The 24,702-nt window shown below is 48.3% G+C and overlaps 1 protein-coding gene across 4 annotated transcripts in view; it reads right to left on the bottom strand.

Moving 5' to 3' along the window:
* The window catches only part of GHR (growth hormone receptor), a 253,214-nt gene extending 232,382 nt beyond the window's left edge, over window positions 1-20,832 (bottom strand). The window contains exon 1 of one of the 4 annotated variants that reach the window (XM_060190997.1): window positions 20,512-20,832. In XM_060190997.1, the coding sequence (XP_060046980.1) occupies window positions 20,512-20,572 (61 nt within the window). In that variant the 5' untranslated portion in view covers window positions 20,573-20,832. Of the gene's footprint in view, window positions 1-17,233; window positions 18,384-18,463; window positions 18,648-20,511 lie in introns of those variants that run through there. The other 3 variants (XM_060190996.1, XM_060190994.1, XM_007517617.3) reach the window with 3 other exon arrangements.
* Window positions 20,833-24,702: the final 3,870 nt, after the last annotated feature.

Here is a 24,702-nt window from a genome sequence, read left to right as displayed (position 1 = left end):
GTCAGAGAGACACCTGCAACACTGTCTCACCACTTGTGAAGCATTCTCCCTGCAGGTGGGGACCAGGGGCTTGAACCTGGGTCCTTGTGCATAGTAACAAGTATGCTCAAAAAGGCATGACACTACCCAGCTGTTGGGTAGTACGCCAGCTTCCCCCTACTTAACCCTGCGGTCTATTTACATAACCTGTTACCTCAGAACCGCCCTGCCTGCAGGGCACTGGTTTAATCCCCACTGGTTCCAACTGTCTTTTTGCTCCGCCCCCTCTCCTAGTCACACCCTCATTTCCACCCGTCTCTTTTCGCTCCACCCTCTCTACGTCACATCCTGTTCCCACCCTACTTGGCGAGTATAAATACAGCTGCTTTTCTGATTAAACACACTTGGGATTGCTTCCCAGCTCCGAGAGTCCCAGAGTCTCTCTCCTGCAAAGCTAGCCCAGTTCCTGATCCCTCTCCCACGCAGCAGCCTAGGATGGCTCCAGTCGAGTTCTCTCCAACCCAGAGAGCACTTGCTTGGGAAGAAGCACCCTCAGGCTATCCTGGCACCCAGTCCCTTGAACATATATTTTTTACACAAGTTATCTAACCTTCCTATATCATTTTTCCCCTGTGTGTAATTCGGGAAAGGATAAAAGTAGAGATTGTGTGGGATAAAATAATTATAACATGAAAAAAAAAAAGCATTTGGATAGTATATCCTTACTGTTGTCCACATAGCAGTAACTGGTGACAAAAAGTGGTCACTGGGTAGAGAATGCAAAGTCCTTTCCCCTATACAAATTCACTGTCTAAATCTGACCTTAGACATAGAAATGTTATTTCTCCTCTAAATATATATATATGATCTTAGGTCTTTCTAGAAAGACTGTCAAAAAGTTAGTCTGCATAAGAAAGCACACAGCGGACTTCAGCATTTCCTGTTGACTTGCTTCTTTAAAGCAAAGATGCCACTTGCATACTTCAGTGTTCACAGAAATGCTGTGTGTGGAATCTGAGAAGCCTTTACCCCGCTGTGGCGGAGGCCGCCTTGCAGCCACACTGCTCCGTTCCTTGGGATACCCCACAGCTCAGGGGCCTTGATGGAACCGTGCCGACTGAATGTGGCCACATAAGTAAACAAAACGGTTTGCTGCATAAACTCTGAAAGGCAACTCGTACTGCTCTTGGCTTTTCTCCTTTCAAAAAATATGCAATGCTTTAAACCATCGAGTGGAGACCTTCCTGTCAAACTCTGCTTTTTCCCTCTATGGAAATAGCCTGGGTTGACGTGATTGTCCCGTGTATCTGCTTAGAAGGTAAATCTCATGTGAGTCAAAAACCTGTGTTTTTCAAAGGTGGCACTGCTATTGATACATGCTAACTCTAGGCTTCCAACAACTTGCTATCAAAGCAAAAGTAAGCAAACAAACAAACAAAAAAGTTCTAAGGCCTATTTCTGAGTTTAGAATTAGAGACATTCCGCATCAGTTCGCCAAACTTCAAATAATTCATAAGAATTTCTTCTTCTGAATAGACTGAAAAGTGAAGTTCAGCTATCCAAAGCCAAACACATAAAATATCTGAACGGCTGTATAACAAAGCCCTGGTGTTTAAAGAGGCTTGGTTCCATGCCCACTAACAGTCCTATTACTAGTATCAAAAGTTACCTCATTAGAGGACAGATGACTTTATGAAGACTTCTGTGATCAATTTATGAGATACCCACATATTTCAAAAGAGGACACATGATACAACTGTTAGGTAGGCTTTGCAAATAAGCCCAAAGGTCAAAGCTGACACTTCCTTTGGCTCATATTAATGTATCATGTGTCCATATCTCTATGTTGACATTTGATAGCATGACTTATCATAGACTGCATGGCCAGGAAACGGATACCAAGAATCGGGGCCAGGCTAGTGGGAAACTGCAAGGACAGCAAAGCAGCTGAGCCTGAGTGTAGCTTCTGAAATCAGGAAACATAGTCTAATCTCAGCTCTGCTAGTCACCATATGAATCCTTAAGCAGGTACCTTAATTTCCCAGAATTTTCCCTGTCTAAGGTACTCAAGACAATGTGACTCACAGCAGAATTAAGTGTGACGGGCACAGCCAATGAAAAGCACACTGGAGGGAGTTGGGATATGTCTGATTTATGGACCCTGGCTTTACATTTGAGGTTCAAGACCCATGTTCAAAATCAAACCTTTAAAAATGGTCACATAGTATTGAGTACTTAGCTTATTTACAGAGGTTGATATGCATTTGCCTACTGAATAACGCCTCACTGTTTTGGTTTGTTTAAAAAAAAAAACAACCCAATACCCTAGCCAGGCAGTAGCACACCAAGTTAAGTGTACATGGTACAAAGCTCAAAGCTCTGGATAAGGATCCTGGCTCCCCACCTGCAGGGGAGTCGCTTCACAGGCGGTGAAGCAGGTCTGCAGGTGTCTGTCTTTCTCTCCCCCTCTCTGTCTTCCTCTCCTCTCTCCATTTCTCTCTCCTATCCAATAACAAAAATGGAAAAGATGGCCACCAAGAGCAGTGGATTTGTGGTGCAGGCACCAAGCCCCAGCGATAACCACGGAGGCAAAAAAAGCAAACAAACAAACAAACACAAACACACCCCAGTGGGTGGGCACAAAACCTCACCTGGACAGTGTAGTGCACTGTCAGGGGTGGACCTGGGTTTGATCCCAGCTCTCCTCACTGCATTTCTCTCTCTCTGTGTCTCTAAAAATAATGATATTAAAGAATATCCCTTGTGTTCAACGTAATGTTGACTATCATCACGATATTTCCCTTATAGCTTTTACTATCTAGTGGCAAAATCTAGTTAGTTGAATCCAAAAAGAATGCCAAATAAGAGATCATACACATGGCATTCTTTTTAAATTATATAATCAGACACAGTGTAGAGCATCCTGTATTTTATGCTGGAACAGAAAAAGAAGAAGAACATTAGGGAAACACTGAGGGAATATAAATTAACTCTGGAATGTGATTTATAATTTTGTATTAATACTGACTTCTTCGTCGTGGTAAATATACCATGAGAACGGATGCCAATATCGGGAGGACTCAGCAAGACATACAGGAACTCTTTGAAGCTAGGCAATGACTCACTCAGCAGAGCTCATGTAACAGAGGACACAGGTGCGAGTTAAGCGCACGTGGCGCAAAGTTCAAGGGCTGGCGTGAGGATCCCGGTTCGAGCCCCCAGCTCCCCACCTGCAGAGGAGTCGCCTCACAGGCGGTGAAGCAGGTCTACAGGTGTCTGTCTTTCTCTCCCCCTCTCTGTCTTCCTCTCCTCTTTCCATTTCTCTCTGTCCTATCCAACAACATCAATGGCAACGATAATGATAACCACAGCAATGGTAAAACAACCAGGTAACAAAAGGGAAAAAATGGCCACCAGGAGCAGTGGATTCGTGGTGCAGGCACCAAGCCCCAGCAGTAACCCTGGAGGCAAATAGAGAGAGAGAGAGAGAGGGAAAGGACACAGGTTCAAATCCCTGGTTCCCACCTGTAGAGGGAAAGCTTCATCAGAGGCAGAGCAGTGGTGCAAGAATATCTCCCTTTCTATCAATGCCTCTCACACTCTCATAGAAAAGAAAGAGAAAGAAAAACGACCATAGGGAAGGGCAGAACCATACAGGCACAAACCCGCAGCAGTAATCTCAGTGTCAAAGTACTACTACTAATAATAGTATCTCCACTTCTTACAAATTAGAGTTAGCAGCAAGTAAAGTTTATTTTTAAAAATGCATATTGTTTCATCCACTGCAAGTGGCAAACCTCTCCCCTGCCATATTGCCTCGCCCAGTGACTCCATACTGTCCACTTTCTGACTGGCAGCTCTTGCCCGAAGGTTCCCTAGCATGTAGGCCCATCCAGTGTCACTGCCTTGGCACTGACGAATGCTGGCAGCTGGTGGGTATTCTCACTTTTTCAATCTATGTGAGAAGACTCTGAGCAGTGTGTAGTGATAAATTCCCAGTTTCCTCAGAAAACAAATAAATAACGGTCAGTTTCCAATGCTAGCTTCATCCTGTCTCCTCCACACACTCTTTTCCCTTCCTTCTTTATTTATTTCTTGGATAGAGACAGTCAGAAATCAAGACAGGTGGAGAGACACGTGCAGCCCTGCTTCACCACTCATGAAGCTTCCCCCTGCAGTGGGGACTGTGGGCTTGAACCTGGGTCCTTGAGCACTGGAACATGTGCGCTCAACCAGGTGCGCCACCACCCGGCCCCCTCTTTTCCCTTCCTTATCTGCTTCCAGGGAAAATCCAGATGAAGATGTTACTCCTAGTGCTATTTGTAGATGAAGTGGAATAGTCACCGGACATATCAGTTTCGGGACATTTAATGGGCCATACAGTTGCCCTGGGTCCAGCAAAGAGAGTCTCACTCCAAACTAGAAGGAAACCTCACCAGTTTATAAACACACTAATAACTGGCACAAGCCAATCACACAGCTGTGGATCTTGGAAGGAACACAAAATGAAACTTTTACTCACTTCTAAAATGCACACATTAATTGATCTAACCAAACTCATGAGACTTTTTATGGGATCTAAAGTGAAAAAGACAAGTAAAACAGAGACCTATTATTAGGGAGTTTGCTTTTCCTTTTCTTTTTTTTTTTTTGGTGGAGATGGACAAAAACCAGGAAAACAAAGTAATAAACAAGATAATATTAGCTAGTGATAAGTGCTGTGAATAAAATAAAACAGGGTCATATGATAGCATGACTTAGTGGGGGAAGGTTACTCCAGACAGGGGTCAGAGAAGTCCTTTCTGGAAGGTGACACCTGAGGGATGAGACAGTGCTATGGAGATGACAGGCACAGACAGAGACGCTATAACAGATATCCATGTACACTGGGTGCAGACGGGAGCTCTAGGCGCCCTGTGATGCACTACATTGCACCACAGGATGGATCAGCTATAGAACTTAGCTCCACAAAGTAAAACATATAGATGTGTGTTGAATGCACGTACATATGTGAAACGTAGTCAACAGACAAACTTTTTAACATTTTTTTTTTTTTTTTTGCCTCCAGTGTTACTGCTGGGGCTCAGTGCCTGCACCATGAATCCACCACTCCTGGAGGCCTTTTTTTCCCCCCTTTTGTTACCCTTGTTGTTGAAGCCTTGTTGTGGTTATTATTGTTGTTGTTGATGTCGCTCATTGTTGAATAGGACAGAGAGAAATGGAGAGAGGAGGGGAAGACAGAGAGGAGGAGAGAAAGACAGACACCTGCAGACCTGCTTCACTGCCTGTGAAGCGACTCCCCTGCAGGTGGGGAGCCGGGGGCTCGAACCGGGATCCTTACGCCGGTCCCTGCGCTTTGCGCCCCGTGCGCCTAACTTTCTCTGCTCTTCTCTTTCTCCCCCTCCTCTATTTTTCTCCTATCCAATGAGGACGACAACAATAATAACTATAACAATAAAGCAACAAGGGCCACAAAAGGGAATAAATACCTATTTAAAAAAAGAAATATAAAAGGTTCAAAGAAAAGACAGATACACCTCAGGGACTCATCAAGACCTTGATTTTAGTTAACTGGGCAATGGAGAAGAGAAAAAACGGCAGCAAGATAGTGCAGTATTTTATGAGTGAAGGTTTTAAAGTCTCTTCTTGCAAAGCCTCCCAAAAGGCCCCCTCTGCACTGTCCAAACACAAGTCTTGCACTGTGGTTATTCCAACTGTGGCAATCTTGTGAAGAAAGAAAGAAAAAAAGAAAGAGAGAGGGGGGGGGAGAAAGAGAAGTCACCCTGCCTGTTTTGCAGATAAGTTCAGAGAGCCTAGCTTGTCTAGAGTCACAGTGGTAATATATGGCACAATCAGACCCAAATCCCATGAGACAACCTAGAACTGTGTTATTCCAAAGTCTACAACGTGCCTTTTCCTAAATGCTAACCTATACTTGGGCTTCTAGGGTGGCTGCCATTTCTACCAGGAGTAATTCACAGGCAAATCTCTATGTGTGTCTCGTAAAAAGAACTGCTGGTCCTAAGTGTCACTCCACATAGTCCCCACTCATTAATACCCCACTAATTAATACCTTAATTAATACCATCTCCCCAGACAATAACCTGGGTCCACCCGCATATCAGAGGTCAGGCTCAGGAAAAAACCAGTGTAGTCATGGGCCCTCTGCAATAGACCTAAAACAGACTTACTAGCTTTTTCCAAAACAGAGACCCCAAATCTTCATCTGCAATATTCTTGCCTTCAGGTTCATGATTTGTCAACAATTTGTTCTGCATTATATCTTAGCTCTTTTTCAGCCACCAGGTTCCAGATGCTACTATGATGCCAACCTGACTTCCCTGGACAATCTCACCAGTGTGTCCTAGAGCCCCGCTTCCCCAGAGCCCTGCCCCACTAGGGAAAGAGAGAGGCAGGCTGGGAGTATGGATCTACTTGTCAATTCCCATGTTCAGTGGAGAAGCAATTACAGAAGCCAGACCTTCCACCTTCTGCACCCCACAATGATCTTGGGTCCATACTCCCAGAGGGATAAAGAATAGGGAAACTATCAAGGGAGGGGATTGAATATGGAGCTCCGAGGGTGGGCACTATGTGGAAATGTGCCCCTCTTATCCTATAGTCTTGTCAACATGTCCATTTTATTTATTATTATTATTATTATTATTATTATTACCAGCGCACTGTTCAGCTCTGGCTTATGGTGGTGCAAGGGATTGAACCTGGGACTCTGGAGCCTCAGGCATGAGAATCTCTTTGCATAACCATTATGCTGCCCTCAAAATTTCCATTTTATAAATAAAAAAATACCCTTCCATAGGAATGACATGGGTAAGTAAGTGCTATTCCATGGTTAAAATCAATGTCTGTGGGTAGGAGTGGAGTAGAGCAGTGAGAACAGCTCTGAAAGACAGCCTCAAGGGGGTGATGATGAATTGCACATTGCCACTCTGGAGTTTAACCCTAAGGGAAGTCTCGTCACCGCTTAGCAACTCCCAGTTCCACACCTGTCAATCAAGTGAGGATGCTAAACACAATTTTCAACAGGGGTCTGTTGGCATTTGAGGATGTGTGACACTTTCTTGTGTGTAAGCCTATTCCTGGCATCACAGAAATTTGACCTACTGACTCCAGGCACTAAAACATCTGTAATTCTTTCTAGTCTGTGTAAAAACCGTACTTCCAAATGTCCCTAGGCACCATCTAGCAGAGAGGCTGAGAATCACTGATGGTTGACTTCAAGTCCTCTGAGACACTACAGTCCCATTGGAACAACACAGGGAATTGGGAGTGGAGGAGGTCTCCCCAGGCCAACTTGGCAAGGTCAACTCAAGACCCTGTTCTAGAAAGGAAGTCATACTTTTAACATTTTTAATAGTTCTTGGAATATGATCACTAAAATGATTATCACTGAATTTTATATGATGAATATGGGATGATCTCACTCTCAGGCTGAAGTTGAAAAACAAGATTAGAAAAGAAAACACAAGTCGAACCTGAAATGGAATTGGAGTATTGCACCAAAGTAAAAGACTCTGGGGTGGGTGGGGAGAATACAGGTCCATGTTCATAGAAGATCTGTACAGAGAAAAAGAAATAACCGTCACACACCTCAGCCCCACCTCCAACAAGCACTAAGGCTCACAGTGGGAATCCCAACAGCACGACCCACCCAAAGTCCTCTAAGGAGGACTCCCAGTGGAAAACATTTTCTTAGTGGGGGACAGATCTAACCAGGTTAAGCGCACATAGTATTCATCACAAGGACGTGCACACGGATCCGGGTTCCAGGTCCCGGCTCCCCACCTACAGGGGGGACGCTTCATAAGCAGTGTCTCTCTTTCTCCCCTCTCAATTCTTCTCTGTCCCATCCAATCAAATGGAAAGAAACAGCCGCCGGGAACAGTGGATCTGGAGTGGCAGTACTGAGCCCCAGTAATAACCCTGAAGGCAAAAAAAAAAAAAAAAAAAAAAAAGAAGGAAAGAAGGAAGGAAGGAAGGAAGGAAGGAAGGAAGGAAGGAAGGAAGGAAGGAAGGAAGGGAGGAAGAGAAAGAGAAAGAGAAAACACACCCATAGTTTGATCACCCAGCCCAGTCGTGTTAACCTGTGAGCCCAGTGAGCACTAGATTTACTCTCTGGCATTGTTTGCAGTCTCCTTACACAAAATGTTGACAGTTCTTTCTTCCTTTACTACTTTTATTGTTAAGTCATTTATTTTATTTGTGATTAATGGTGGTTGACAAAACTACAAGGTACAGTCTACTGCACTGCGCAGAAGGAACTAAGTTGGGGTAAGAATGTTTTGCAGACATCGGCCACAAGAAGATGAAAAACTGTATTTCAAAAACTACACTGTAAACCATTATTCCTCCCAATGCAATGGTTGAAAAAAGTTACAAAGGGAAAATAAAACTAATCTACTGTATTTAAATGTCTAATTCAGAAGTCATTTTATCCCCAAACTCCCTACCTCCCAACAACTTCAGCCCCAAGAGATCTCTCTACTCTCTAAATAAATATATTTGAATTGTACTGGAATTTTTCATTAAGTTGTATAGTTGTCAATCACATCATGTACGTTATTTGTGATGACCTGGCTTGAATGCCAGGTCCTGAAGTCAAGGATCACATCTTACTTTATATTTTCGCAGGATATCTAATACATTCCGAGGAGCAGAGCAGTGCTTCAATAAATATATGCTCTAATTTTGATTTTTCAGTGATGCCCAAAATGCCATAAAGTTGGTCAAACTTAGACCCTATACACTGATAAAACATCTTATTTATCCACCTTCTTTTCTGAAGCACTTTTCACAGTACTTTTCAGATGCCATAATTCTCACATACCCTAAAAACCTGTAATAAATAAATGATGACACTAAGCACTGGAGAATAAAAGCAAAAAGAGGGAGTCGGGCGGTAACACAGCGGGTTAAGCGCACGTGGCACGAAGCGCAAGGACCTGCATAAGGATCCGGGTTCAAGCTCCCACCTCCCCACCTGAGTCCCTTCACAGCCGGTGGAGGTCTGCAGGTGTCTGTCTTTCTCTCCCCTCCTGTCTACCCCTCCTCTCTCCACTTCTCTCTGTCCTATCTAACAATGAAGACATCAATAACAATAGCAATAACTACAACAACAATAAAAAAAAAAGCAAAAAGAATTAAATTTCCATACTCAGTCAGGAGAGGTATATAAGTGCTGGCAATAGTAGAATGTTCACTGAGTCGTAAAGAAAAAGCTAAAATATGTTTCCTCCCTGCTTCAATTATTAAACCACCTAGACCCTGAACAGATAACCTTGAACAGATTCATCTTAAAAAGTCGGGCATAGGGCAGGGGTAGACAGCATAATGGTTATGCAAAGACACTCTCATGCCCTCATGCCTGAGGCTTCCAAGTCCCAGGTTCAATCCCCCACACCACCATAAGCCAAAGTTGAGCAGTGCTCTGATTTAAAAAAAAAAAAAAAAAAAAAAGAATAGGCATAAAGTTTGCATACCATCATTAATATAAGGAGAATAATATCAAATTTTCATTATTTTTTTAATCAGTTAACTTTTATTACATGTACATTACACTTCAATATGACTTTAGAGAAAGATAAAACCACGTGGGTCATATTCTTCCCATTTCCTCAATGTTCCTATAAAAAATTCAATTTTTCTATCTATTTTATTGCATACTGGGGTAATAAATAAATGTTCATGAAGGCATGCAAGCTTTGTGCTCTAAAGCTGAGATACCTTCAAGATAATAACAATCAACATTTAAAGTCTGGCATCACATAAGAAGCTTTGTCCCAGTAAACATGGGGAGAGAGCTGGGTACATATCTCTATTCTGCAACAGTCACTCTCTGCTTTGTCAGACACTGTGAGTCAAAGATGAAAATGAGGGAGATGCTGTCGTGTCCAGGACCCATGTTCAAATCTGCCCTCCACCTCAAGGAGGAAGCATTGGTGTTGCAATATTTTCCCCTCTCTATTCCTGTCTGTCTCTAGCTATCTGGAAAAAAAAAAAAATCACCTCAGAGTTGTCAAGTCCTGACAATGACAAAATAAAAAATGAGAGATATGATGCCTTCTGAAAAAATATACAGCACACTTATCTTTTTTTCTTTTAATTTTTTTGTATTATATGGTTTACAGTCAACAGTGAATACATTTGTTGGTACAGGTGTAAAATTTCTCAGTTTTCTCAGGCAAAACACTCTCAGCCCCTACCTACGTCCTCCTCCACCAGCAGGACCTGAAAGCTAGAGTCCTTTACTTTGGTGCAATATACCAAACCCAGTCCAATGTATGCTCTGTATTTCTCCTTCTGTTCTTATTTCTCAACTACTATTCATAAGTGAGATCATTCCACATTCATCCTTCTCTTCCTGACTGATATCAATTAACATGAATCTTCCAAGTTCCATCCAAGATGTGGAGAAGGTGAGTTTGTCATTTTTCATAGCTGAGTAGTATTCCATTGTGTATATAGACCACACTTGCTCAGCCACTCATCTGTTGCTGGACACCTGGGTTGCTTCCAGGTTTTGGCTGTTACAAATTGTGCTGCAATGAACATAGATGAACATAGATTTTTGGGGTGGAAGTGTCTGGTTCCTTAGGATCTATCCCCAGGAGAAGAATTGCAGGGTCATAGGGTAGGTCTATTTCTAGCCTTCAGAGAGTTCTCCAGCCTTTGTTTTTCCACAGGGGTTGGAACAACTACCATTTCCCCCAGCAGTGCAAGAGGATTCATTTGGCCGCAGAGCCCCTCCAGCATTCACTGTTGCTGTAGTTTCTGGTGTCTGACATTCGCACAGGGATGAAGTGGTGTCTCATTTTTTTTTTTCTTTGCACCACTGGCTTAAATCTATGTCTATCCCATAATAAAGGGTTGGAGGAGGATGCTTCTTCTAATTTATGGATTCTGTTAAATGCTTCATTTTTATAAACAGATGAGGAAATGATCACAGAGTTGCTGTGGGAAATGTCTCCCATAGAAGATTATCCAACACAGACAAATGAAAAAAAGCCATCTGTTTGATTTGCAAAAACTTTTGGTGTCTCGCACTGACTGAGAGCTCCAGCAGCTGTGGCCAGTCTTGTGCCATGAGCTCCTGTAATCTAGGATGCACTTTTCATGTAAAAGTCCAGCCCAGCTGGAGGTAGGGTTGTTTGTGTCTGAATAAGTTCAGAATCTAAAACGCCTAATTCATTGGGATTACAAGGGTATTATTCTACAGAAGACTCCCAGAAGTCTAGCTCCTAACAAAAGGAGCAAGCCCTGATCAGAGCAGTAAACACATCTGGAAGCTCTAAGGGCTCTGTAGAGGAAATTATCTACTGATTTGGGAGTGGGGTATTTGAAGGTAAATCTACATGCTAATTAAAAGCACACAGCCCAGTCATTTCTAACTAAATCATTGCCTTCTCTTGACTCAGTATTAAGTGACATTGGAGCCTGACCTAAGGTTTCATTTGCCTATGTTAAAAGGTTGTGAGAAGCACTGGGGGGGGGGGGGGGGTGTCAGACTAAACAATGACCTTCTCTGTCATTCTGATTTTAAAAGTCTGGTATTCATCATGCAATTTTCTTTGACTCAAAGCAAAAACAAATATAACAGAAGAGAGAGAGAGAGAGAGAGAACAAAAAAACTACCTCAGAAAGATTTTTGAATCACTCCACGAGGAGTAGAAGTCTTTTAGAATTGGAGCTGGAGACATAGAGGTGACTACATTTTTATCTGCTTTTCTTAATTAGTTTAAGTAGTGGTGAAGGGGTGAAGTAGGCAAACGCTATTTCTCAGCGCTTATATCCAACATCTTGTACCTATATTAGGGTCTATTTATTTTCATTCTTCTTGCAGTCAGACCTCATACTTTATACCTGCACAATTCCAGGGCTGCTGGAGGGCTCTATTCTTTTTGTAGAAGATGAGAGAGAGAGAGGAGGAGGAGGAGGAGGAGGAGGAGGAATAGAAGGATAGAGAAGAAAAGGAGGAGGGGGATGGAGAGGAAAAGGATGGGGAAGAAGAAGAGAATGGGGAGGAGGAAGAGAGGAAGAAACCCCACAGTCCCCCTCCAGTGCTCACGAACTCCCCCTTGACAAAGCATTCGCAAAGGGTGGACAAGGGCTTTCACACAGGCCCTTGATGATGAGGAAAGACCTGCACTCTGCCTAGCGCACTCCCCCATGTCCCCAGAACGGCTGTCTAGAGCTCAGTGAAGTGGTGTAAGCTACAGCTCACCTGTTGAGAGCGAGTGTTCCACTGTAATACTCTTTCCACACCTGCTGTTGACAGCAATTAGCAAAGTGTAGAAGGATATTTAAAAAGTGTATACAGCCAAGACACTTCAGCAGTTTGAAAAAAAAAATCACAAAGCATATTAGAAACCGGGCTTCAAAAGAAGCCCGTGTCTTGACACCTGTGGAAGAAAGAAAGAAAGAAAGAAAGAAAGAAAGAAAGAAAGAAAGAAAGAAAGAGAGGAAAGGAAGGAAAAATTGCCACTGGGGGTAGTGGATTCAGAGTGCCACCCACCACTGAGCCCCAGCATTAAAAGACTGGTGGCAATAAATAAATAAGTAAATAAATCCACTTTATCAGTGGCTGCTTCCTCCCTATATATGGAAACAGGTGTGCTAGGGTTTCATATATGTAACTCAGAACATGACGATCTGTTGGATAGTATGCCAGCTCCCCCTGGCTTCTGCTTAACCATATGCCTGTATAGGGATAGATTTAATCCCATTCACAGCTTTGGTCTATTTACATAAATCACTTTTACATTTACATAAAGCACTCCCTCCAGGGCATTGGTGGTTCAGTGATAGGATTCTCGCCTGCTCCGCCCCCTCCTTGTCACACTCTGATTTTCACCAGTCACTTTTCTCTCCACCCTCTCTATGTCACATCCTGTTTCCACCCTACTTGGCAAGTATATATAAAGACAGCATTGTGAGTTTGAGAGGTACCTTGAGTTTAGCTTAGCTCAGCTTAGATTGGGCTGCGTCCTGCATGAATAAAGAGATACTGCCTACAGCTCAACCATGAGTCCCTGGTCATCTGTTACCCGCCCGTGAAGCCAGCCCGGCGAAAACAACCTAACCCGTCGAAAACAACAACGATCGAACTAGGAGCCTGTATCCGGTAGCACTCTGGTTTGCCTGGGCTTTACGTGCTCAAGTTTTTATTAGTGAACCTGCCATAAATGGGGAGGGAAGAATTTAGGAGAACTAGGGAAGAAATAAATACATTTTTGAACTTAAAAAAAATTCACTTAGGGGGCCAGGCTGCGGCACACCTGGTTAAGTGCACAGGGTACAAAGTGCAAGGACCCTGGCTCCCCACCTGCAGGGGTCTACTTCAGGAGCAATGAAGCAGGTCTACAGGTATCTATATTTCTCTCTTCCTATCTCCCCCTCCTTAACCTCCTTTCTCAATTTCTCTCTGTCCTATCTAAAAGAAAGAAAGAAAGGGAGAAAGAAAGAAAGAGAGAGAGAGGGAGGGAAGGAAGGAAGGAAGGAAGGAAGGAAGGAAGGAAAAAAGAAAATAAAGCAAAAATTGCCCACTGGGAGTGGTGGATTCATAGTGCCACCACTGAGCCCATATTAACCCTGGTGGCAATAAATAAATAAATAAATAAATCCACTTTATCAATAGTTGTTTCCTCCCTATCCATGAAGACAGTATATCAAAAAAAAAAAAAAAAAAAATCAAGGAGCCAGGCAGTGGCACAGCGGGTTAAGCGCAGGTGGCACAAAATGCAAGGACTGGTGTAAGGATCCCAGTTCGAGCCCCCGACTCCCCACCTGCAGGGGAGCCACTTCAAGCAGGTCTGCAGGTGTCTGTCTTTCTCTCCCCCTCTCTGTCTCCCCCTCCTCTCTCCATTTCTCTCTGTCCTATCCAACAACAATGACCGCGATAACAATAACAGCAACGACAATAAACAACAAGGGCAACAAAAGGGGAAAACATTTTTTTTTTTAAATCAAATACTGAAACAATCTGGATGGCACCATAAAAAAGGGACTGAGTGGGGTCTCTCACTACACCACTAAACACACACACACACACACACACACACACACACACGGGTGAGGAGGCCACCCGGATAACTCTTTCCAAGGCCCTAAGATTGTCACTGACCCTCAGTCCTGCCCGAGGTCCAGTCCATGGCTAGGCCTAGGCATCACAGTCTACATCACAGGTCGCGCTTCTCTCTTTACTAAGACAGATGTCCATGGCAGGTCCAGACTTGCTGGGGGCAGGCGGGCAGAAGGATGGGGCATCGCAGCGCCCTCAGCAGCAGCAAGCAACCCCAGGCATGTCTTGGAGGAATAAACACAAGCTTCTCCACTGTGGTCGCTTCTCAGCTGGTGGCACGGCCAGCTCAGGATTGAGTCAGGTAGCCCCAAACAGACATAAAAGGAAAATCGATCCTTGCAGGTAGGTGTCCAACGTGCGGAACAAGCCACAGACAAGCAGGGGTCGTGTGACATTCTTTGCATCTTAGACAGAACAAGCTTTCAGCAAATGCCTGATAACCCCTGAGAGTACCGGCAAAGCCATGCATGGGGAGAGAACCTCACAAGTCCCAGCCCCCCATGCTTGAGTTTGCTTGTCATCAGGACACTCATGGCACATCAGGCACTGGGCAGGGGGTTGGTTAAGTCACTATCTTCACTGCATGTAGAATTTTTTTTTTAATATTTATTTTCCCTTTTGTTGCCCTTGTTTTTTATTATTGTTGTAGTTATTATTGTCTTCGTTATTGTTAGATAGGACAGAGTGAAATGGAGAGAGGAGGGGAAGACAGAGGGGGAAAGAAAGAGAGACACCTGCAGACCTGCTTCACCACCTGTGAAGCAACTCCCCTGCAGGTGGGGAGCCGGGGGCTTGAACTAGGATCCGTACCCCGGTCCTTGTGCTTTGCGCCACGTGCACTTAACCCGCTGCGCTACCACCCGACTCCCTGTCTGTAGAATTCTATGTCCCTGCTCAGGTTATACTTTCTACCAACAGAAAGCAATTTCTGACATAAAAAATGTTCTTAAATCTATTGTCAGCATGTTTCAAAGCATGTACGATGAACATCTGAAGAGAGTGAATGAGTCGTTATCTTGCTTATAAGTTTGAAATTAGTCAGCAGTGTACTGAGATGCCTAAAGATGCCCATGAGTGTTCATCTGCCTTAATAGACGCTCAAAGTCCAGAAGCGAGGACTAAAAAGTCTGGGTTTGGGGACCACCTGGTGGTGTACCTGGTTGAGCGCACATGTTACAATGAGCAAGGACCCAGGTTCGAGCCCCTGGTCCCCACCTGCAGGGGGAAAGCTTTGCAAGTGGTGAAGCAGGGCTGTAGGTGTCTCTCTGTCTCTCTCCTTGTCTATCTCCCCCTACCCTCTCGATATCTGACCATCTCTATCCAATAAGTAAATTAAAAAAAAAAATTTAAGTCTAGGTTTTGTGGGGAGAAAAGCACATAGATTGGGAAGAATGGCAAGAATGTGGGATCTCGGTCATATTGTTCAGAATAACAAAAGCTGGGACCCTATGGTGGGCAAGGAACGACTGTGGGACTGCGCCAGAGGAAACCAGGAAGGAGAAGCATGTCTGTGTTCAGAAGTAGAGTGATTGTGTGTGGCTCCAGCAACAGGGGGAAGAAAGTCTTAACTGAACACAGGGCAGAACACTGTAAAAATGAATCGCAGGTCCCGGAAAAGGATGACAGAGGACCTAGTGGGGGTCGTGTTATTTTGTGGAAAACTGAGAAATGTTATGCATGTCCAAACTACTGTATTTACTGTCAACTGTAAAATATTAATTCCCCAATAAAGAAATTAAAAAAAACAAACAAAAGAATTTCTCCTAGAAAGGATCTGCTCATTGAGGAAGCCAGACCCCAGTCTGAAAATTGCCAAAGACGCCCTCTTACCAGGAAGGGTACTAAAACGAGAGCCCGTGCACCTAGTGGGAATTAAGACTGGTTATCACACTAATCAACCATTTACTGGACTCACTGTTTAGACTATACCATTTACGGTGAAAAAATCTGACTTGTCAAAAACACATCCTGGGAGGTAGATAGCATAGAGTTATGTAAAGAGACTCTCATGCCTGAGGCACCAAAGTCCCAGGTTCAGTCCCCCGCACCACTATAAACTAGAGCTGAGCAATTCTCTAGGGGGAAAAAGAAAAAAAAAAAAAAAAAAACTGGATCAAAAACATAGCCTGTATGCTTGTCCACAAATTCAGTAGACCACTCCCTTCAGTCACAGCAGAATTCAATCCTCATCAGTTCAAAATTCAGAAAACAGTTGATTTAAATACACACAATATTTAGATTATTACAAAGGAGACTATAGATTTTGTTTGTTTGTTTAAGAGAAGGAAAAGGGGCTGGGTGGCAGCAAAGCTGGTTGAGTGCATTAGTTACAGTGTGCAAAGGCCCAAGTTCAAGCCCCCAGTCCCCACCCGCAGGGAGGAAGCTATACAAGTGGTGAAGCAGGTCGGCAGGTGCCTCTGTCTCTCTTCCTTTCTGTCACTCTTTCCCTCTTAATAGCTACCTGTCTCTATCCAATAAGACAATAAAAAATCAGATCTCACTTTAAAAAAAGAAGAAGAAAAAGGAATTGCTTTATAGGGACATCGATTAGCACACCAAGAGGCAGGAGTTAGTATTGACATATATATATATATATATATATATATGTATATATATATGTATATTTAAATTTATCATTTGTTCTTTATGACCTGCAAAATAGATGACTTGGATGTTGACCCAGGTTTGCGACTGGCCCTCATGGCACACTGCAGAAGCTTCAGTGCTGTGATATTCTCCTTTTTTTCATTTCTTTTAGATTCTTTTTCTATTATCTGCTTCACCCCTCCCACAGCCTTCCCCCCTACAGGCGAGTGCTTGAACCTGGGTCCTTGCGCACTGGAACATGTGTGCTCAGCCAGCTGTGTCACCGCCTGGCCCCTCATTTCTTTGTTTCTGCCTCACTCTTTTTAGCAGGAAAAAAAAAAAAAAAGAATTACCCAAAGCTGTGAAGTCCTGGCAATAAACACAACAGCAGCAACAGTCACAACAAAGTCTTCAGAACTGTGCAATCTACCTGCTGGAGAAAGTTTAGTCTCCAGGCTCACAGATCTCAGAAACATAACCCACAGCTTCTGCTCAACACTGAACCATTCGCGATGCCACATCTTTACTGACTCACTCAGGCCTATCTTTCTTTACATTAAGCAGGCTTACCAGCATATGGTCTGAAGGGCTGGCCAAGTTGGACCAGCTTCAGGATCAGTCTCTTTGCTGGGGTGCTCCATACCACTTGGCAGAAGCAGGCTGGAACCGGAGCTCCGTGTGTCACACTGTGTCCTGAGCTCACAAGATACCCAACATGACAGGCCCATAGGTTACCAAGCGCCATGAACATCTGCAGAAGTGGGCGCCAAGGACAGCAAGGGGGGTTCAGTGGTTCCTGCTGTGGAGTCAGCTTTTCACAACGAATCATCAAAAACACAGCCTTGAACTCGGCTTAGAACAAATATTTGCAAGGCAAAGTTATTCTCCAGTTTTGGGGGGAGGGAATGAAATGCATTCCTGCTGTCACTCTGTCACTGCATTTGCAGACGGTCATGTCACACCTTCGCCCATGAAGTGCCAGCATCCCACGGCATTCTGGAGACCGGGACTGTGATTTCACTGTGATGTATTTACTCCACAAGGAAAGTTGAGTCACCAAGAGTGCTTGCTTAGTCCGATATGAAACAGAACATCTTTAGAGTGGAAAGTGATGAGAAGTGGTACCGCCTGAAACCACAGCGGGTTGCTTCCCCGGGGTCTCCCGCTCTTCTGGCTCCATCCCTTGGGATGTAAACTAGCCCCAGCAACACCATAAGCCAGAGCTGAGCGTAGGGCTCTGGTCTCCTACTCTCTCTGCATTTTCTTTCTCATTAAAAACTAAAATAAGAGGTTGGGTAGAGCTAGTGCACCCGTAGAGTGCACATGTTACAGTGCATAAGGATCCCGGTTCAAGCCCCAGTCCCCAGCTGCAGGGTGGCAAACTTCCCAAGTGGTGAAGCAGTACGCCTCTCTCCCTCTCATTTTCTCTATCGGGCTCCCCTCTTCCCGCTCAATAACTGTCTTTACCCAAAAACTAGTAAAAAAATAAAAAAATATATTAAAATAAAATGCTAAAAAAAAGAGATGGGGCTGGGATGGCATAGCATAGCGGTTTTGTTTTTCCCCTCAAAATGCAAACAGATTCCCCAAGCAGAGGAGAGAGAGTTCCACCAACAACTTTGCCTGTGAAATAAGTTTCCACCCAGCATTCTGATTTCTAGAATGTTCCTGGACTAGTGACTAGTGACACCTTGACACCTCAAAGAAAAGGCCTTTAGGACGACCAGAGGGAAAGAAGCCTAAACATAACACCAGTTGCTCCCACACCTGAGCTGTCACCACCTGTGGAGAAAGGTGCACCGAGGAATCCAAAGGCAGGTACCCCAAGGCCCGTCTCTCCTCTGGGCTGCGGACAACAGCTCCCTGAAGTCTCAGAAGCACAGTTCCAACTTGGGTTCATACACACCTCTCCCAGAACCCTCCTTCCTCCCTGCAGATCTCCTGCAGGCTGCAGAATCTGCTTCCTGGCCCTCAGACCCTCTGAGGACTCACCCTGGTCTGCACTTTAAAGTCCCCGCTACTTAAAGAAGTCGCATGTCACCCTCAGGAACTCCTGCCCTCACCCCTTCCTAGGTCCCCCAGTGGGGCAGACAGGGGGGCCGCACCTCTTCGGCCTCCGCCCCCTGCACACCCGACTGGCTGGGGCGCAGACACGCCTCCCTGGACACAGGGACACACGGACACGCGGACACACACCCCCGCACATACACACTCCGCGACTCCAGGCCGCGACCCTCCCGCGCGCCGCGACGTGTGAATCTAAAGCCCCCAACAGCCGCCGCCCGCGCACCGCCCTGCCCGGCACCCTCCGACCCTACCCCGCACCCTCCGATCCTGCCCGGCACCCTCCGACCCTGCCCCGCACCCTCCGACCCTGCCCCGCACCCTCCGATCCTGCCCGGCACCCTCCGACCCTGCCCCGCACCCTCCGACCCTGCCCCGCACCCTCCGACCCTGCCCCGCACCCTCCGATCCTGCCCGGCACCCTCCGACCCTGCCCCGCACCCTCCGACCCTGCCCCGCACCCTCCGATCCTGCCCGGCACCCTCCGACCCTGCCCCGCACCCTCCGACCCTGCCCCGCACCCTCCGACCCTGCCCCGCACCCTCCGACCCTGCCCCGCACCCTCCGGCCCTGCCCGGCACCCTCCGGCCCTGCCCGGCACCCTCCGGCCCTGTCCCGCACCCTCCGACCCTGCCCGGCACCCTCCGACCCTGCCCCGCACCCTCCGACCCTGTCCCGCACCCTCCGACCCTGCCCCGCACCCTCCGACCCTGCCCCGCACCCTCCGACCCTGCCCCGCACCCTCCGGCCCTGCCCGGCACCCTCCGACCCTGCCCGGCACCCTCCGACCCTGCCCCGCACCCTCCGACCCTGTCCCGCACCCTCCGACCCTGTCCCGCACCCTCCGACCCTGCCCCGCACCCTCCGACCCTGCCCCGCACCCTCCGACCCTGCCCCGCACCCTCCGGCCCTGCCCGGCACCCTCCGACCCTGCCCGGCACCCTCCGGCCCTGCCCGGCACCCTCCGACCCTGTCCCGCACCCTCCGACCCTGCCCGGCACCCTCCGACCCTGCCCCGCACCCTCCGACCCTGCCCCGCACCCTCCGACCCTGCCCCGCACCCTCCGACCCTGCCCCGCACCCTCCGACCCTGCCCCGCACCCTCCGACCCTGCCCCGCACCCTCCGACCCTGTCCCGCACCCTCCGACCCTGCCCCGCACCCTCCGACCCTGCCCCGCACCCTCCGACCCTGCCCCGCACCCTCCGATCCTGCCCCGCACCCTCCGACCCTGCCCCGCACCCTCCGGCCCTGCCCGGCACCCTCCGACCCTGCCCGGCACCCTCCGACCCTGCCCCGCACCCTCCGACCCTGTCCCGCACCCTCCGACCCTGCCCCGCACCCTCCGACCCTGCCCCGCACCCTCCGACCCTGCCCCGCACCCTCCGACCCTGCCCCGCACCCTCCGGCCCTGCCCGGCACCCTCCGACCCTGCCCGGCACCCTCCGGCCCTGCCCGGCACCCTCCGACCCTGTCCCGCACCCTCCGACCCTGCCCGGCACCCTCCGACCCTGCCCCGCACCCTCCGACCCTGTCCCGCACCCTCCGACCCTGCCCCGCACCCTCCGACCCTGTCCCGCACCCTCCGACCCTGCCCCGCACCCTCCGACCCTGCCCCGCACCCTCCGACCCTGTCCCGCACCCTCCGACCCTGCCCCGCACCCTCCGACCCTGCCCCGCACCCTCCGACCCTGCCCCGCACCCTCCGATCCTGCCCCGCACCCTCCGACCCTGCCCCGCACCCTCCGACCCCCGCGCCCCGGACGCGCGGCCGCCCCGGCTCACCCACACACGGTCCTTGCGCCCCAGGCAGTCCTGGCAACACTCGGGGCTCCCCTGAGTTCATGGCCCGAGGATGCCCGGGGTCCGAGGGGCTGAGGCGGCTGCGTCCCCACCCTGTCGGGCTCCGGGCTCCGGCTGCAGCCTGGCCAGCGCGCAGGGGCGGTGTGGACGACCTGGGCCCGCGACCGCCTCTCCCGGGACCCGCCAGGCCACCTCTCGCGAACGGAAAGAAACACTGGCCAAACTTTCGGGGCGGGAAGCAAAGTGCCTTCGCAGGACGCCCCTCCAGGCGCCTCCAAGACTGGAGGAAGCGGGAGCCAGAGTGGGGGGTCTGGAGACCCTGGCCCCCGACGCCCTGACGACCCCAACTTCGGCAACGTATGCACACACACACATGCACACACGCACACACACGCGCACACATGCACATACACGCAAGCACGCACATGCACATACACGCACACGCGCGCACACGCACACACACATGCACACATATGCACTCACATGCAAGCACCCACACACGTCCACAGCGTGGATCGAGTTACAACAGCCCGCCAGCAGAAAATAACTCCTTTGCAAAGAGCACAGTCAGCCCCCCCAGTCTCCCAGCAAAAACGAATAATAATAATAATAATAAAAGTCTCCCAGCAAAATCATCATAAATGCATATTTCCATGTAGATGCACAAGGCAGATGTCCAATTTCACAAACAGCCGGAGCTCCAGAGCCCGGCCCCCCGCGCCCCCAGCCCCGCCGGCACGACGAGAGGAAAATGCGCTCCGAGCCCAGCAGTGCCCCCGACACACGTACCTCCGAGCCGAGCCGGGCCGGGCCGGGCCGAGCCTCCAGAGACACAGCGCGGGTCCCGTGGGCTCCGTGGGTTCGCGCCCTCGTCGGGACCCTGGAGCGGGGTCCTCAGCCCGCGTGGCCCCAGCCCGGGGTCCCCGGGTCCCCGGGTCCCCGCCCCCGCCCGGGCTCAGCAGCCGCCGGTGCCGCGGCCGCTCCGGGGCCCGCCTCCTCGCCCCATGGCTGCGCCCTGCGCCGCGGCTCGGGGCTGTGGGCCGGCAGGGGAGGGGAGGGGAGCGGAGGGGAGCGGAGGGGCGGGGTGAGCCGGGAAGGGAGGGAGGCTGGGCGGCTGCGGAGCGCGCTGGGTCCCGGTTCACCGAGGGTCACGCCCGGCCCGCCCCCCAGGCGCCCGGGACCCCGGCGGCCGCGGCAGAGGCGACCGCGACTGGGAGCGCGCGGCGGCCGCTCGGAGACCCGCTGCGGGGGCGCGGGGCGCGGGGCCGGACACGCATTCCGAGCGGCGGGGATGCAGCCTGTCCCCGCAGCCGAGCCGGACTGGGTGCGTGTCACTCTCGGGGCCGGGCCGCGCTGCTCCGCCTAGAGGAAAATATGGGTCGTTGCAGGGACGCCTCCTTCCTTCCTTCCTTCTTTCCTTCCTTCCTCTCCGCCCACTCTGTCCTCCCCCTCCTCCCCTCAAAAAAAAGTGCAGTCCACAAATTCAAAAGGAAGCTCCCTGAAGGAAAGGGGAGGGAAACCAGCAAGACAGTTCGGGATGCGTGCTTATTCATAAACTAGGCATCGCCTTTCTCGTCTGCAACCGATTTGCACAGCTCCTGTTCTCTTGGGACTGGGGGGGGAGGTGGGAAGATAGTTAAAAGTAGGAAAGGCTTTCTTTTCGAGGTTAGGAAGAGGAGAAAGGGAAATGCAGCCATTCGTCAGGAACATTCGGCTGTCCAAGGACTGATTTCAGACAGTCCAGACAGAAGCCCCAGTGTGAGGACTGCCCTTGTCTGTGACCTAGAGAATAAACTTTAACTGCTCAGCGCTGGGCAGAGTTCATCTGTCAGAAACCGACCTCAACACCTCGTTCCACTGTAGGGAACATAAACTCGCCAGAGCTCTGCAGCGACTTACTGTCGCTGTGCATAGGCATTTTATTTTGTAACTCATCAAACTCGCCGTCACCACATGCTTTTTCCTAAGCAGAGAGTACAAAAGTCCAGCTCCAGGTTGTCTGAGATCTGACAAAGCTGCCAGTAATGCTGTGTTTTCACTATTTCCTTGACCACTGACAGCCAGTTGTAACTTCATGGATCTCAGTTTCTTAAAGCTTCAGCTCACAAAATGTTTTGTTGCTGCTGTTGTTTTAAACAGACATAACGCCGAGTTTATACCCAGAGAAAAATGTTTGAAGAGCAATTTAAAGAAATCAAGCTTTTTAAAACTTTTCTTTTCAGAAAGAGACAGACAGGCAAAAAGGAAAAGAAAGTGAACCGGCCCTCTGCATAGAATCTTCCTTCAGTTGCAGTGGGGATCAGACTCAAACCTGGGTGACACACAGGGCAAAGAAGGTGAGCTATTTCACTGGGCCTAAACAAATCAAGCTTCCAAGTGCCAGAATAAGAGCTTTCTGAGACACACAGAGTAGTATTAGGCAGCCAGAACTTAGGAAGGAACAGGAATGGGGCAGATGTCACATTAGATGCCCCTGTTTTGAAAGGAATCAAGGAAGCGGAAAACTCTGTTCCTTAGAGCCCTTGCTGAGGCTCAGTTATGACTTACAGAAGTCTCAGAGGCCGGGTGGCGGCACACACCTGGTTGAGCACACAGGCTACAACATGCAAGGACCCGGGTTGGAGGCCCCAGTCTCCACTTGCAGGGGGAGAGCTTTGCAAGTGGTGAAGCAGGGTTGCCCGTGTCTCTCTGTCACTCTCCCTCTCAACCTCCCCCTCCCTTCTTAATTTCTGACTATTCCAAATACGCCCAAGGTCAAAGAGGGAAGAAAGATTCTAGATGGGCTGTGTGCCATCACTCCTCCACCCTGGGACTAGAGTAAAGGTGAATATTGACCTTGAACTGGTTCACCTTCTGTTGCACCTGAGTATAGGAAGACTTTATCTAAGACCCTCTTCCAATTCCCAGATTTCTGGGGGTGTCAGCCTTTGCCTCAGTAGGAAGGCTATCTCTATCTGAACTGTTTCAACGTGGAGTTCACATGGAAAAATATTAGGACTCAGAGAGGCAGAACCCAGCTGAGTGGCTAACCCAGCTGGCTGGCAGAGCGATGCTGACAAGAACGGAGACTGACTAGGCAGTGATCAAAGCCTGACTTGCTTCTGTCCAAATTGGCTGTTCACACTCTTGGCACCACTAATCTCTCTTTTAATCTTCTCTGGACCTTCTCGTCCTCTGCCCTGTTCACCCCTCTCTCTGAGCCCAGAAAATCTGGATCTTGGCTAGGAAAAGTGCCAGATGGGCTCACAAGTTATTTTCTAAGTTCTAGTGCTTATGTCTTGAGATGCGCCCCGGACCATGGACATATCTTTAAAGAAGATTGTTTTCCTTTGTTTCTGAGAGCCACTTGTCCTCATCACATGAGAGAGGAGATTGACTGCCCTGGCTGCTGCTCCACTCTTTGAAGAAAGGCCACCAGGCAAAGGGAAAAGCCATCATGGAGTTAGGTGTAATGTTATGATGTATGAGAAAGCTGTTTATGTTTATCTTTCAATATTTTATTTATCTTATTTTATTTTAATGAGATATAGAGACTGAAAGGTAGCTCAACTCTGGATTCTGATGGTTCTGAGAAGTGAAGCTGAGATCTCAGAATCTCAGGCATGAGAGTATTTGGTATAACCAATATGCTTTCTCCCCAGGCTGAGCCATCTTTATTTCTTTCCTTTTTTTTCTCCCCCTTTGTTGCCCTTGTTTATCATTGTCGTTTTTGTTATTATTGTTGCCATTGTTGTTGGATAGGACAGAGAGAAATGGAGAGAGGAGAGGAAGACAAAGAAGGGGAGAGAAAGATAGACACCTGCAGACCTGCTTCACCGCCTGTGAAGCGACTCCCCTGCAGGTGGGGAGCTGGGGGCTCGAACCGGGATCCTCACACTGGTCCTTGCGCTTTGTGCCAGCTGTGCTTAACCCACCTGACTCCCTGCAGGTGCCTTTCTATCTCCCCTTCAGTCTCTATACAAAATAATAATAAAACTGAACAAATAACAAAATAAAAAGATAGAAAAACAATATTAATTTTTTTTTCCTTTTTCTTTTGCACTCTAGAGCTAGATCAGGAATGAATAAATAATAGGGCTGTAGATTCTGTCTAAAGTGCTTTTCAAGTAACAGTGCAGTTGTAAAATAGAATGAGCTTCCCTGTGAGAGAGGAGAGGGTTATCCACCAATGCA

The sequence above is a fragment of the Erinaceus europaeus genome, chromosome 5, assembly GCF_950295315.1.
Source record: "Erinaceus europaeus chromosome 5, mEriEur2.1, whole genome shotgun sequence".
NCBI lineage: Eukaryota > Metazoa > Chordata > Mammalia > Eulipotyphla > Erinaceidae > Erinaceus > Erinaceus europaeus.
The sequence above is the reverse complement of the archived record's forward strand: the minus strand, read 5'-3'. Positions and strand labels throughout refer to the sequence as shown.